This window comes from Geotrypetes seraphini, chromosome 1, assembly GCF_902459505.1.
Source record: "Geotrypetes seraphini chromosome 1, aGeoSer1.1, whole genome shotgun sequence".
NCBI lineage: Eukaryota > Metazoa > Chordata > Amphibia > Gymnophiona > Dermophiidae > Geotrypetes > Geotrypetes seraphini.
The window spans coordinates 32,266,274-32,281,808 of NC_047084.1; the positions used below are offsets into that span (position 1 = coordinate 32,266,274).

The 15,535-nt window shown below is 47.4% G+C and overlaps 1 protein-coding gene across 2 annotated transcripts in view; it reads right to left on the reverse strand.

The window, feature by feature from the left end:
* The window catches only part of AP3B1 (adaptor related protein complex 3 subunit beta 1), a 516,639-nt gene that overhangs the window by 433,565 nt on the left and 67,539 nt on the right, over window positions 1–15,535 (reverse strand). For both annotated transcript variants that reach the window (XM_033929417.1, XM_033929426.1), the window contains exon 3: window positions 5,564–5,638. In XM_033929417.1, the coding sequence (XP_033785308.1) occupies window positions 5,564–5,638 (75 nt within the window). The remainder of the gene's footprint in view (window positions 1–5,563; window positions 5,639–15,535) is intronic.

Consider the following 15,535-nt stretch of genomic DNA (forward strand, 5'->3'; position numbering starts at 1 on the left):
CTTGGCTGAAGAGTGTGTGAAGGTGGTCTAGGAGAGAGGCTATAATGGTTTCGGTGCTGTGGTTGGAGCGAAAGCCTGATTGATTGTCATTTAGGATATTGAATTTATCAAGGTATGTGGTAAGTTCGGCATTAACCACCCCTTCTGCTATTTTGGTGAATAGTGGGATGCTTGCGATCGGTCTGTAGTTGGACGGGATATTGGGTGGTTCTTTTGTGTTTTTTATGATTGGGGTGATCGAGATGTGGCCTTGTTCTGCTGGGAAGCTTCCGGTAGATAGTAGGAGGTTAACCCATGCCAGCATATTTGCTTTGAAGTGGATTGGAGCCGTTTTCATAACGTTAGGGGGGCAGGTGTCTAGTCTACAGAAGGAGTTGGTATATTTGTTATAGAATTTGTTGAAGGATTGCCAATCGATAGTAGTGAATTGATCCCAGTTTAGGTCTGCTCTGGACCCCGGGTCTGGTTTGGAACTGTTGTTGTCTTGGAGGATTGGAAAGTCCCCGTGGGGATTGGCAGGGGCAGTTATCGAAGATCTTAGTTTCAGTATTTTGGAGTTGAAGAAGTCGGCTAGGGAGTTGGCAGTTAGTGTGGGTTCTTCGTCCTGGTTGTCGGTAACTGTCTCGAGACTGTAAAGATCGTTGACCAGTTTGAAGAGGTTACTACTGTTGATTGTGACATTTCCAATTTTTTGGGCATAGAAGTTTTTTCGTTTATCCTTGGTTAGGGTTTTGTAGTTTTTTAGTTTGAGTCTCCATTCTATTCTGTGCTCTTGGGTTCCAGATTTGGTCCATTGTCTCTCCAATTTTCTGAGGTCCTTTTTTGCCTGTAGTAGCTCTAGGTCAAACCAGCCCTCCTAGTTTGAGGATCTAATTCTGCTGGTTTTTAAGGGGGCTATTTCGTTTAGAATGTTTGTGCTGTCTTTGATCCAGGTGGTCATGATTTGGTCCGTTTCTTCGTTTTGTTTTGTGATAGTTTCGTAGCGGGACCAGAATTCGTTCGGGTCGATCTTGCCTCTAGTGGTGTGGGTTTTGGTGTTTCTTGCTTTTCTGTTTATGGTGGTTTTTTGTTGGTAGTGAATGGAGAAGCTACAAAGTTTGTGGTCGGACCATAGGGAGTCTGTCCAGTTGTCTTGTTTCCACACGAATTTGGGAGTGATTGGTTCTTTGGCGGAGAAGGTCACCAGGTCTAACTGGTGACCTCTTTGGTGGGTTACGATGGGTGGGTGTTTGAAGTAACCTAGCTGTGAGATTAGTGACCAGAGGTCGGATATATCTGGCTGATCTGTTTGCTCTAGGTAAATGTTGATGTCACCGCATAGAAGGTTGTATGGGCTTGCTAAAGAGTTGGTTAATAAAAATTCAGCGAAGTCCTCCCTGGCTACCGTCCATTTTTTGGGGGGGATATAAAAGAGAGTGATTGTTAGGGAGGAGGCAAAGGCCTTTGAAGTTAGTGAGGCGGCTAGTATTTCTAGGTTGGGGGAGGATTTGGTGTTGAGTGTGGTGCAGTTTAGATGGTCTTTGAAGATTATTGCTAGGCCTCCTCCCCTTCCCCTGGTTCTGGCTAGGGACAAAATCTTGAAGCCTGGAGGGAGACAGTCTTTGATGATGATGTCTGTGTCTGATAGTAACCAGGTTTCAGCAAGTAAGACAAAGTCGGGATTGGTTTCGGTCAGCCAGTCTTTAATCAGGATGGATTTATTCCTCATCGATCTTATGTTTAGGTAGTAACCTTGAAGGTTCTGGTAGTTGGTGGGGTCCGTTGGGGAATTGTGGGAGTAGGCTAGTTTTTTCAGTGTTTTTTGTTTTTTCATGCAGTGCTTGGTTGGTTTGTGGTTTGGTTGGTTCATGCGGTGCTTGCTTGGTTTGTGGGGGGTAGGAGGATTGAGGGATGGGAAAGGACCTGTGTTTAGGTGGTCGTGTGGTGTGAGAGGTGTGAGTGTGTGAGATCTGGGTTTTGCCAGACGGTATGAGGAATAGTAAACTGGGATGGGGGCAGAGTATATTGGGTCGGCTGTGCATATCTTGGTGGTGAGTAGGTAGAGTAGGAGTAGTATAGCGCATTGGTGAGAGTTAGACCAGGCCATAGTGGCGCACTTGGAGGGGAAAGGGATTGTTGATGGAAGATTGTGAAGGTTTTTTTTGTTGTTGTTGTTGTTGTGTCTTAACGGGTTGAAATGCTATTTGGATGGTGATCAGGCAGTGGTGTCTATATGACTGACGTGTGAGGAGAGGGGGGGTTTGGCAGCTGTACTGTTGTATGGGGCTAAAGGCAACTATGGTAGTTACGGGTTGGAGGATGCTACAAAGGTGCTATAATGTTACATACTTGCGGGTTAGAGGTTATTACATAATAGCAGGTTGGAGGTTGTTACACAGTTAAACAATTACAAGGCTATTGATCATATAGTTGTAGGGTTACACAGTTACAAGTTGAGTTAACAGCTATGCAATTATGAGACTATTGTCTATTGACACAGTTACAGGTTAAGTTAAAGGTTATACAATTACGAGACTGTTGACTATAGGGAGATATTTCAGTTTCAATGATACTTATCGGGTAGGAGTTCTTGGTCCTGATTCGTAGTGCAGGTGTCCGGTCAGTTAGGGGTCTGTTCAGTTTTTTTTGTTTTTTTTTCGGAGCTTGTCAGGTGGGTCTGCCTGGTTTAGATCCGTGGTTCCGGGGGACCAGTCGTGGAAGTAGGTCACTGCCTCTGTGTTCAGGATGGGAGGTTTGGTTGAGTGGTTCCTGAATGTGAGTCTAGCGTTTCCATGCAGGCACCCCTCGCCGGCACTTCGCAAAGGCGCGTGCTAAGGCGCACGCGCCTTAGTAGTGCGCCTTCGTCGGCACGCCGAACGGCGGCGCGCTGTTGGTGCGACCTGCTTTAAGGTCGGGGCTCTCCTGTAGTTTCGGGAGGGGGCGGAGCAGTGCTCCCACGCTCCTCTCCCCTTGGCAACGGCGAGGGCTCGGCGGCAACATGGCCAGCAACATGGCCAAAACGGAACTCCTTATCTTTCCTCCTAAGCCTGCCTCTCCTCTCCCTATGTCCTCTATTTCGGTGGATAACACTCTCCTCCTCCTCATTGTCTCGGTGGATCGCAACCTTGGGGTCATCTTTGACTCATCTCAGTCCTTCTCTTCGCATATCTAACAAACCGCCATAACTTGTCGCTTCTTTCTATACAACCTTGCTAAAATCTGTAGTTTTCTTTCTGAGCACGCTGCCAAGACCATTATCCACGCCCTCGTCACCTCTTGCCTGGATTTCTGCAATGTGCTTCTCACAGGTCTCTTGCTAACCCATCTTTCCCCTCTTCAATCTGTTCAGAATTCTGCTAGGGTCATTATTCTCATGTTACCCCTCTCCTCAAGTCACTTCATTGGCTCCCTTCTCCTCAACTGCCAACTCCGTCCCTTCTGCATTGCTGCACAGTATGCCTGAAGCAACCTGCCTGAATCAGTATGTCAGGCTCCATCTCTGGCGGTATTCAAATCCAAGCTCAAAGCTCACTTTTTTGAAGCTGCATTTAAGTCCTAATGCTTCCAACTTGTTAACATACTATATCCGTTTCTCATGTCCTCTATCGTCCCTTTGCTCTCTACCTTCATCCCTTTGTATGTCCCTTCATAAGTATCATATACTGAGTTACCCTGTGTCCTGTGTGTCAGTCATAATTTGGATTGTAAGCTTTCTCGAGCAGGGACCATGTCTTGTGTGTTTAATGTACAGCGCTGCATGTATCTGGTAGAGCTATAGAAATAATAAATAACACTCACATCCTCCCTGTCTCGACGGCTTGCAACCTTGGGGTCATCTTTGACTTATTTCTGTAGTAGCAGTAGTTTATGTGTATTTACCGTATTTTCACGCATATAACGCGCACGCTATACACGATTTTACAAACCGAGCATAACCACGCGCGTTATATGCGTGTAGACAGCCTTTAAGAAAAGGTTGCAAGCCATTGCCCAAGTCCAGATTTTTTGGGCTTCCTGACATAACAGGAGAAAGCCCATGCCTCCTTTCTTGTTTATGTAGTACATTGCTACTTGATTGTCCGTGCAAAGGAGAAGGACTTGGGGTCAGAGAAGATGATGGAAGGACTTGAAGGCATAATACATTGCTCTGAGCTCCAGGAAATTGATGTGAATTTTTTTTTTACATAGTTCCCCCCCCCTGACATCCTATTCATCCCCCTGCCCCACCCTGAAGGACCGCTCGCACCCCCCCGACGTCCAATTCATCCCCCAGAGCCCCCCCCCCACGGAGAAGCTGCCTACCGTTGGTTCCCGATGCCAGTGAGCCCTGCTGCTTCCTCTGCCGGCGGTCCCGCCCCTTCTCTGAGCCCTGCGCTGCTTCCTCTGCCGGCGGTCCCGCCCCTTCTCTGACGTCAGAGAAAGGGCGGGACCGCCGGCAGAGGAAGCAGCGCAGGGCTCAGAGAAGGGGCGGGACCGCTGTCAGAGGAAGCAGCCGGGCTCACTGGCATCGGGAACCAACGGTAGGCAGCTTCTCCGTGCGGGGGGGGGCGCTGGGGGATGAATAGGACGTCGGGGGGGTGCGAGCGGTCCTTCGGGGCAGAGGGCAGGGCGGCGAAGGAGAGTCGGGACGAGAGGAGACTCGGGGCAGAGGGCAGGGCGGCGAAAGGAGAGTCGGGATGAGAGGAGACTCGGGGCAGAGAGCAGGGCGGCGAAAGGAGAGTCGGGACAAGAGGAGACTCGGGGCAGGGCAGCGAAAGGAGAGTCGGTACGAGAGGAGACTCGGGGCAGAGGACAGGGCAGCGAGAGGAGAGTCGGGACGGCAGAAGGAGATTTAAATTCATGGAGCAGTATACGCGTGTGCGCGGTATATAATAATTTCTTTACATAAATTTAGGTTTCCCGCGCGCTATACCCGTGTGCGCGGTATATGCGTGAAAATACGGTACTTTCCTATTAGTAGAATGTCATTCCTTCTCTTTTCTGTTTAGCTGGGGTTTGGTTGTTTTTTGTTTTTTTTTTTGGGGGGGGGGTTGTATGTTGCCTTAACCTGAATTACATAAAAGATGGGTTAGCAATTTTCAAAAACAATAAGTGAAAAATATGGTTCCCCTTGAAAAACTTGGCATAGGCACAAAGTACCCAAAGGAATGTCCCTGAATATAAAACTCTTCAAATAAATAGATGTGCAACTTGTAGGTTATTTTTTCATTAAAAATAAATAAATCACACTTTATTAATTTTTACTAACCCCCCAAAAAAACCCCAAACACATTTTCTCATAATAAGTACATTCTAGTCATGTTGAGTAAAGACTTTTCAGACAGTCTACTTATTTGTTTAAAAAGCTATGAAAATTATCCTTCTGAGTGTACCAATATTACATAGTTAAGAAAATATTAAAGATACATATCACACTGCCATACCTAAATCTAACAGCCCCTTTAATTAAAATCTAAAATTAAAGCTCAGTTTTATTCTGAGCTTGTCATTTTATAAAAATTTTAATAGATTAATTTAACAAATAATTTAAAGTTTGCATTAATTAAACTCATATTGTCCATTTTTCTCACTTTTGAGACAGTACCTCAATATTTTTGCTGGCCACATTCTTCACAACAGCAGGAAATAATTCTGATGCATTTTTTCCTTTTGCAATCATCTGGAAAACCAAAAATTAAAATTAAACACTTTTGTCCTAATGATCAGTGTTTCAAAGCCAAACCTTCAAAATTATGCTATATTCTTAGATTACTGATATGTACTGCAAACAGAAGGACTTCACCTATCATCTGCATCTAAAAGTGTGCCAGACTAGAATGAATATCTGTTTTATAAATATAATAATTTTGCAGCAGCAGCTGAAAAATTTTTCTTACACCAGCTCCCTTCCTCATTTGAGTCTGTTGAATAGAGCTGCGCAGCTATTTTTATCACATTTACATAAATTAATATGATGAAATGTAGCAAGTACTTACACTTCAACCTCAAAAACACAAATCTGCTTTGTCCTATCCCAGATGTTGATAGGGCAGCAACTTTGCCTACTGTAAAAGATTCCAGAGGGGTCAAAGATATATAAAAACTTTTAGAAAAGCATAGTGCGGTTTTTAGCGTCAGCTGTAGCGGTAACAGCTCCTAAGCTCATAGGAATTCCATAAGTGTTGGAACTGTTACCGCCGCAGCCAGCACGAAAAACTGCGCTATGCTTTTATAAAAGGGGGGGGAAGTATGCTAACAGTAATTCATTTATGTATCAGAAAACCTGGAGTGGGGCATGTCAAGCCAGAATGAACAAGTTTATTCCAGTTTCCCCAAGATAAAGCATTGTTTTTTGTATTTAAGAGTTGTTTTCTATAGCCATTAGGACAGAGAGCAGAATGGACAAACTAGAAGGGTTATGGCTGTACCAATATTTTGCTCAATACAGCATCTTCAATTGGAACACTGAGTGACAGGGCTAGAGATTTGTTTAGCCCCTCCATCTAAAATGTGTCATAACCCAAGAAAAGGGACCAAGTCTTAGAAATTGAGTTATTCAGCTGGCTAAGTAATCAAGAAATGCAACAAACCACATCTTTCTATCATTTCATTTGCCAGAGATATACCGTTTCAATTAACAAATTGATCAGGGGTGTCAAACTCAATCACATAAGGGGCCGAAATCTAAAACACAGGCTAAGTCGCGGGCCAAATTTTTTAATTAAGACACTTAGTCTTAGTAAAAGTATAGATCCTTCCTCACCCTGAGACACCATATCACATGCCATCCTTGTGCATTAATCATGTTCTGAAAACAACAACAAGCACAGTCAGGCACTTGGGTGGAGCGCCCTAGCTTTTACACTGGGACTGGGTTCTTCTGCCTGCAAATGGGTACTGAGGCAGCGTGGTAAGGCACTTGGAGCACCGCTGGGACTGGGGCAGAGCATTCAGGCGTTCGGAGCACCACTGGGGCTGGGGCTAGGGCTACACAGTCAGGCACTTGAACGCAGCACAGTCACTGCAGGCCACATAAAATGGCCAGGAGGGCCGGATTTGCCCCGTGGGCCTTGTGTTTGACATTTATGGCTTAGATAAACAAATGGACGTCAAATAGCTGTCATCCAATAGCACCGACATTTAAACTCTCACATAATCTAATTCTGCAAGGGCATGCATTGATCTTTCCACAACACTTTTCCTACTCCTTCAATTCTACTGCTCAAGAAAGAATGCACTTTAAGGGAGGTGAGAACCTGTGGGCATATCAGGTAATGTTTCAGGATTGCCCACAGATGCTCTTGTTTCCCTCAGGAGAACAGTGCAAGGGGAAAAATATATGTGTGATGGAAATTAGAAGTTGCACTCCAGATGTTTTTCTAAAATTGGATCCAAGCTCTAAACCCCTTAAGAAACTGGCAAGCAAAAAACAGGCCAAATAATATATGTACAAATAAATACATTTTATTTTATAGCATGTGGCAGTAGCAAGTGGTCCTAACAGTATAATGAGAATATGAGACTTATGTAATAAGCACTCTATTTCAGAGAAAACACATGATTTCCCTAAAGGCCATAAAATATGCCTCTTAAATTCCCCACTAAGTAGGAAAAGCACAGTTACTTACCGTAATAGGTGTTATCCAGGGACAAGAGGCAGATATTCTCACTGATGGGCAACGTCACTGACGGAGCCCCGGTACAAACCACTTTAAAAGTGCATCGCCACTTTAAGTCTTTTAGAAAGTTCACAATAGCCCACACCGCGCATGCGCCAGTGCCTTCCCACTCAATGTAGGCGTGCGGTCCCTCAGTTAAGATAAGCTAGCTAAGAAGCCAACCCGGGGAGGTGGGTGGGTTGTGAGACTATCTGCCTGCTGTCCCTGGATAACACCTGTTACGGTATGTAACTGTGCTTTATTCCAGGACAAGCAGGCAGCATATTCTCACTGATGGGTGACCTCCAAGCTAACAAGAATGGGATGGTGGGAGTGTTGGCCTTTAGGAAAATAAATTTTGTAAATTTTGTAATGGCTAAAATGCCCATCCCGTCTGGAGAAGGACTCCAGACAATAGTGAGAAGTGAATGTATGAACCGAGGACCAGGTGGCAGCTTTACAGATTTCCTCAATGGGAATAGATCTGAGGAAAGCAACAGAAGCTGCCATAGCTCTAATTTTGTGGGCTGTGACACGACTCTCCAGTGTTAGTCCAGTTTGAGCATAACAGAATGAGATAGAAGCAGCCAGCCAGTTGGAAATCATTCTCTTGGAAACAGGATGCTCCAACTTGTTTGGATCAAATGAGACAAAGAGTTGTGGAGAAGTACAATGAGGCTTTGTCCGGTCAACGTAATAGACCAGGGGTAGGCAATTCCTGTCCTCGAGAGCCGGAGCCAGGTCAGGTTTTCAGGATATCCACAATGAATATGTATGAGATGGATTTGCATGCACTGCCACCTTGAGATGCAAATCTATCTCATGCATATTTATTGTGGATATCCTGAAAACCTGACCTGGCTCCGGCTCTCGAGGACCAGAATTGCCTACACCTGTAATAGGCCAAAACACATTTACAGTCCAAAGTATGCAAAGCGGTTTCTCCTGCATGAGAATGAGGATAGGAAAAAACACTGATAGAACAATCAACTGATTGAGATGAAACTCCGTGACAATTTTCGGTAGAAACTATGGATGCGTGTGTAGAACCACTTTATCATGGTGAAAATCTATGAAGGGTGGATCTGCCACCAATGCTTGTAACTCACTGACCCTCCTGGCAGAGGTGAGAGCAATAAGGAAGACAATTTTCCAGGTGAGAAACTTGATATGAGCTGCAGCCATTGGTTCAAATAGTGTCTTCATCAAACTGGAAAGAACTACATTAAGGTCCCAAATGAAAGGTGGAGGCTTGAGAGGTGGTTTAACATTGAAAAGTCCTTTCATGAATCTGAGAGGGTGACGGGACAATCGCGCGCCAGACACCAGCGCACCAACAATAGAGCGCTGACAATTTGGCACAAGACATAAGCGCACCATGGGAAAACTTAGTTTTAAAGAGCTCTGACGAGGGGTGTGGGGAGAACCCCCCACTTTACTGCATAGTGTTCACGATGCTGTTGGAGGGGGGTGTGGGGGGTGCAACCCCCCACATTATAGAGAAAATAGAACTTTTCCCGAAAAAAAAATCAGAAAAAGTTCTGTTTTCTCTATAATGGAGGGTTCCAACCCCCCAACCCCCCCCCCCAACAGCAGCGCGAACACTATGCAGTAAAGTGAGGGGGTTCCCCCACACACCCCTCTGTCGGAGCTCTTTAAAACTAAGTTTTCCCGCGGCGCACTTGTGTCTTGTGCCGAATTGTCAGTGCTCGATTGTCGGTGCGCTGGTGTCTCGCGCACGGCTGACTATGAACCATCTGAGAGCAAAGGATGAGCAGTAAGAGGTTTTCCCTTGACTAGCATGTGAAAAGCTGTAATAGCACTGAGATGGACTCTGATAGATGTAGACTTGAGACCAGACTCAGATAAATGGAGTAGATAATCTAACACCAAGTCCACTGACAAGGAAGTGGGATCATGATAATGAAGAAGACACCAGGAAGAAAACCTAGTCCACTTTTGTTGATAACATTGTTGGGTGGCTGGTTTCCTAGAGGCATCAATAATATGTCGAACAGGCTGAGAGAGATGTAAATCAGAAGAATTCAGCCCAAGAGAAACCAAGCTGTCAGGTGTAATGATTGCATGTTGGGATGTAGAAGTGATTCCTGACACTGAGTAAGCAGAGTAGGAAAAACTGGAAGAGGTATTGGTTCCCTGGAGCTGAGGTGAAGTAGAAGGGAGAACCAATGCTGCCTAGGCCACTGAGGAGCAATGAGAATCATGGTGGCCACCTCTCGTTTGAGTTTGAACACAGTCTTCAACATGAGAGGAATTGGAGGGAATGTATACAGTAACAGGCCCATCCAATCGAGAGAAAAGCATCGACTTCCAGATGGAGAGGAGAGTAAAGCCTGGAGAAAAACTGGGGCAACTGGTGATTGTGGGGAGCCACAAACAAGTCCACTTGTGGAGTGCTCCATTGAGCAAATATGGACTGGAGAGCTGTAGAGTTGAGAGTCCATTTGTGAGGCTGAAGAATTCTGCTGAGGTTGTCTGCTAGGGAATTCTTCTCCCCTTGAATGTAGACAGCCTTTAAGAAAAGGTTGCAAGCCATTGCCCAAGTCCAGATTTTTTGGGCTTCCTGACATAACAGGAGAAAGCCCATGCCTCCTTTCTTGTTTATGTAGTACATTGCTACTTGATTGTCCGTGCGAAGGAGGAGGACTTGGGGGCAGAGAAATTGATGGAAGGCCTTGAAGGCATAAAACATTGCTCTGAGCTCCAGGAAATTGATGTGAAATTTCCGCTCCCTGGCGGTCCAAAGACCCCAAGTCTGAAGATTGTCCATATGTGCCGCCCAAGCATAAGGAGATTCGTCCGTCGTGATTACCTTGTAATGAGGGGGTAAGTGAATGAGGGGACCTCTGGATACATTGGAAGAGGTCATCCACCTTTGAAGCAACTACAGAAGAATTGATGTTACCGATATATTCTGTGAGAGACGATTGTCGCTTGAGATCACTGAGATGCAAGGGTCCACTGAGGAGTGCGATGGTGTAGTCATGCCAGTGGTGTCATATGCACAATGGAAGCCATATGGCCCAGAAGAACCATCATGTGTCTCACAGAGATGGACTGAAGAGGAACCAGTTGCTGACAAAGGCGGATGAGAGTCTGAAGGTGATCCTGAGGGAGAAACACTCTCATGAGAGTGGTGTCTAGGATAGCTCCAATGAACTGAAGATGTTGAGTCGGAATGAGATTGATTTGGGGAAGTTGACTTCGAATCCTAGAACCTGAAGAAAAGAAATGATCTGAGATGTTGATTGGACCACTTCCTGAGATGAAACAGCCTTGATCAACCAGTCGTCCAGGTAAGGAAAGACTTGGAGGCCGTGTGATCGGAGAGATGTGGCCACTACAATCAGGCAATTTGTGAAGACTCTGGGAGAAGATGCCAGGCCAAAGGGAAGGACCTTGTACTGGTAGTGACACTGATTTATCTGAAAACTGAGGTATTTCCTGGAAGCCAGATGAATTGGAATATGTGTGTAAGCTTCCTTGAGATCCAGGGAGCATAGCCAGTCGTTCTGATTTAGGAGAGGTTAAAGCAGGGCAAGGGAGAGCATGCAAAATGTCTCCTTGACTAGAAATTTGTTGAGAGCTCCAAGATTCAGAATGGGTCGCAGTCCTCCCGTCTTCTTTGGAACTAAGTAATAGCGAGAGTAGAATCCCTGATCCTGCTGAGAAAGAGGAACTTCCTTGAAGGCATTCAACAGGAGAAGGGATTGAACCTCCTGGAGAAGAAGAGAGGACTGTGCAGGGGCTAAAGCAGACTCTCTTGGAGGATGATCTGGAAGCAGAGTGTAAAAATGGTATAATGATGGTTAAGACCCAGAGGTCTGATGTTATGACCTCCCAGCGAGCGATGAAAAGTTGGAGACGGCCTCCAATGAGCTAAGGCAAAGATTGTAAGATGCTGACGGTGGCTATGCCCTGAAGAAACACGTGAAAAAGGCTGTGTAGGCTTTTGGGAAGCAGCCTGTGGTTTCTGTTGTTGATGGGGTTGCTGCTTCTTCCTTCTGGGTCGAGACTGAGCCGGAGATGCAGGTTTAGCAGCAAACCATCACTGTTAAGAAGAAGCCAGTCTGAAAGGATGAGAAGGTGGAGATTTCTTTTTAGGCTTGACCAGAGTGTCCCATCTGGTCCCATAAGCAGACAACTTCTATGTAGCTGTGTCCATGGAGGCACCAAAAACCTCATCTCCAAGACACGGAAAATTGGCAAGCCTGTCTTGATGGTTCACATCCAGTTCAACTGACAATTTTCTGGAATACAATCGTAATAGCTAATAAATATATGTCAAACACGTATTGTAGATAATAGTTAGTAGCAGGGAATCATTCAGGCCACATAAACTCGAATTGCTGACAGGACATACATTGTATGAGAAAGCACAGTTACTTACCGTAACAGGTGTTATCCAGGGACAGCAGGCAGATATTCTTTACGCATGGGTGACGTCACCGACGGAGCCCTCGGTACGGACCTTTTTAACTAGAAAGTTCTAGTTGGCCGCACCGCGCGTGCGCGAGTGCCTTCCCGCCCGACGGAGGAGTGCGTGGTCCCCAGTTAAGATAAGCCAGCTAAGAAGCCAATCCGGGGAGGAGGGTGGGACGTAAGAATATCTGCCTGCTGTCTCTGGATAACACCTGTTACGGTAAGTAACTGTGCTTTATCCCAGGACAAGCAGGCAGCATATTCTTTACGCATGGGTGACCTCCAAGCTAACAGAGAGGGAGGAGGGATGGTTGGCCATTAGGAAAATAAATTCTGTAGTACAGATTGGCCGAAGTGCCCATCCCGTCTGGAGAATGCATCCAGGCAGTAGTGAGCAGTGAACGTGTGAACTGAGGACCAGGTGGCTGCCTTGCAGATTTCCTCAATGGGTGTGGAACGGAGGAAAGCAACAGAAGCAGCCATAGCTCTAACCCTGTGGGCCGTGACAGCACCTTCCAGTGACAGACCGGCCCGAGCATAACAGAACGCGATGCAGGCTGCAAGCCAGTTGGACAGCGTCCGTTTAGAGACAGGGCGACCTAGACGGTTAGGATCGAAGGTCAGGAAGAGCTGAGGGGACAAGCGGTGAGCCCTTGTACGATCAAGATAGTAGGCAAGGGCACGCTTGCAATCCAGAGTGTGTAACGCCTGTTTTCCAGGATGTGAATGAGGTTTCGGGAAAAAGACAGGCAACACAATGGACTGGTTGAGGTGAAAAGCTGAGAGCACTTTGGGAAGGAACTTAGGGTGGGTACGAAGAACCACCTTGTCATGGTGAAAAACGGTGAACGGTGGTTCGGCAACCAGTGCATGCAGCTCACTAACCCTCCTGGCAGAGGTGATGGCAATGAGGAAAAGCACCTTCCATGTGAGAAGTTTGAGCAAGGTTGTGGCAAGAGGCTCAAAGGGGGGTTTCATGAGGGCTGATAAAACCACATTCAGGTCCCAGACGACAGGAGGAGGCTTCAGAGGCGGTTTGACATTGAAGAGGCCTCTCATGAACCAGGAAACCAGTGGATGAGCCGTGAGAGGTTTTCCGAGGATAGGCTCATGAAACGCAGTGATGGCACTGAGGTGGACTCTGATGGAGGTAGATTTGAGGCCAGCATTGGACAGAGAGAGCAAATAGTCCAGTACAGTTTCCACTGCTAAAGAGGTGGGATCGTGATGACGCCGTAGACACCAAGAGGAGAACCTGGTCCACTTCTGATGGTAACATTGGAGGGTGGCCGGTTTCCTGGAGGCGTCCAAAATGAGACGGACAGGCTGAGACAGATTCTCTGGAGAGGTCAGCCCGAGAGAAAACAAGCTGTCAGGTGGAGCGAAGACAGATTGGGATGCAGCAGAGACTGACGATGTTGCGTAAGTAGAGTAGGAAACACAGGAAGAGGAATGGGCTCCCTGGAGCTGAGCTGAAGCAGGAGGGAGAACCAGTGTTGGCGAGGCCACCGAGGAGCGATGAGAATCATGGTGGCCCTGTCCCTGCGGAGTTTGGATAAGGTCCGCAACATCAGAGGAAGTGGAGGAAAGGCATAAAGGAACCGATCTCTCCAGTCGAGCAGGAATGCATCTGGGGTCAGACGATGAGGAGTCTGGGGCAGCTGATGGTTGTGAGGTGCTGCAAAGAGGTCCACCTGCGGAGTGCCCAGCGAGCAAAGATGGAGCGGAGTGTTGGAGGGTCCAGAGTCCACTCGTGAGGTTGAAGGATGCGGCTGAGATTGTCGGCCAGGGAGTTCTGTTCGCCCTGGATATAGACAGCCTTGAGGAAGAGATTGCGGGCCGTGGCCCAAGTCCAGATGCTGAGAGCCTCCTGACAAAGGAGGCGCGATCCGGTGCCGCCTTGCTTGTTTATGTAGTACATGGCGACTTGATTGTCTGTGCACAGGAGAAGGACCTGAGGGCAGAGAAGGTGCTGGAAGGCCTTGAGAGCATAGAACATGGCTCTGAGTTCTAGGAAATTGATGTGATGTTGACGCTCCTGCGGGGTCCAGAGTCCCTGGGTGCGTAGATCTCCCAGGTGAGCTCCCCACGCATAGGGGGAGGCATCCGTGGTTATGGTCATGGAGTGAGGGGGTAGATGAAAAAGTAGACCCCTGGAAAGATTTGAGGAGTTCAACCACCATTGAAGAGATTGCTGAAGAGACGATGTCACAGAGATGGGATGAGAAAGAAGATCCATGGTCTGTGACCATTGGTTGGCAAGAGTCCATTGAGGTGTCCTGAGGTGGAGTCGCGCCAGCGGAAGCACATGGACCGTCGAGGCCATGTGGCCCAGGAGGACCATCATCTGTCGGGCAGGAATGGAGTGATGAAGGAGCACCTGACGGCAGAGGTGGAGCAGGGTCCGTTGACGGTCGGAGGGGAGAAATGCCCTCATTAGTGTGGTGTCGAGAACTGCTCCAATGAACTGAAGTCGCTGTGTGGGAAGTAGATGCGACTTGGGGTAGTTGATCTCGAACCCCAGGAGATGGAGGAGAGAGATGGTGTGATGAGTGGCTTGTAGCACAAGTGGAGACGTAGGTGCTTTCACCAACCAATCGTCTAAGTAGGGGAACACCTGGAGGTTGTGAGACCTGAGGAAGGCCGCTACCACAATAAGGCACTTGGTGAACACCCTGGGCGATGAAGCGAGGCCAAAAGGTAGCACTTTGTACTGATAGTGACAGTGCTGTACCTGAAATCGTAGGAAGCGACGTGAAATCGGATTGATTGGGATGTGAGTGTAGGCCTCTTTGAGGTCCAGGGAACATAGCCAGTCGTGCTGAGAGAGAAGAGGGTAAAGCGTGGCAAGGGAGAGCATTCTGAACTTCTCCTTGACTAGACACTTGTTGAGGTCCCTGAGATCGAGAATGGGACGGAGGTCTCCTGTCTTCTTGGGAACCAGGAAGTAGCGGGAGTAGAATCCCTGACCCCTTTGGTTCGGAGGCACCTCTTCGATGGCATTGAGAAGAAGGAGGGATTGGACCTCCCTCAGGAGGAGGGGGGTTTGGGAGGAGTGAGAAGTAGACTCTACGGGAGGATTGTCTGGTGGAAGAGTCTGGAAGTTGAGAGAGTAGCCGTGGCGGATGATGTTGAGGACCCACTGGTCCGAGGTGATGACCTCCCAACGGCTGAGGAAGATGTGGAGACGGCCTCCAATTGGTTGAGGAAGAGGCAATGAAGGCGGGAGACTGGCTATGCCCTGGAGAGAGGAGTCAAAAGGGCTGAGAGGGTTTGGAAGGTGGAAGAGGCTTGGCAGGTTGGTTGGATTGAGAACGAGCCTGGGTGTGGTGTTGTTGCTGGCGGGGCCGCCAAGGTTGTTGCGAAGGGGGATTGAGCGGTCTGGCTGAGAACCTGCGTTGATATGAGGACTGTGGCCTGTAAGGTCGAGCAGGTGGAGCCTTTTTCTTGGGTTTAACCAGGGTGTCCCATCTGGT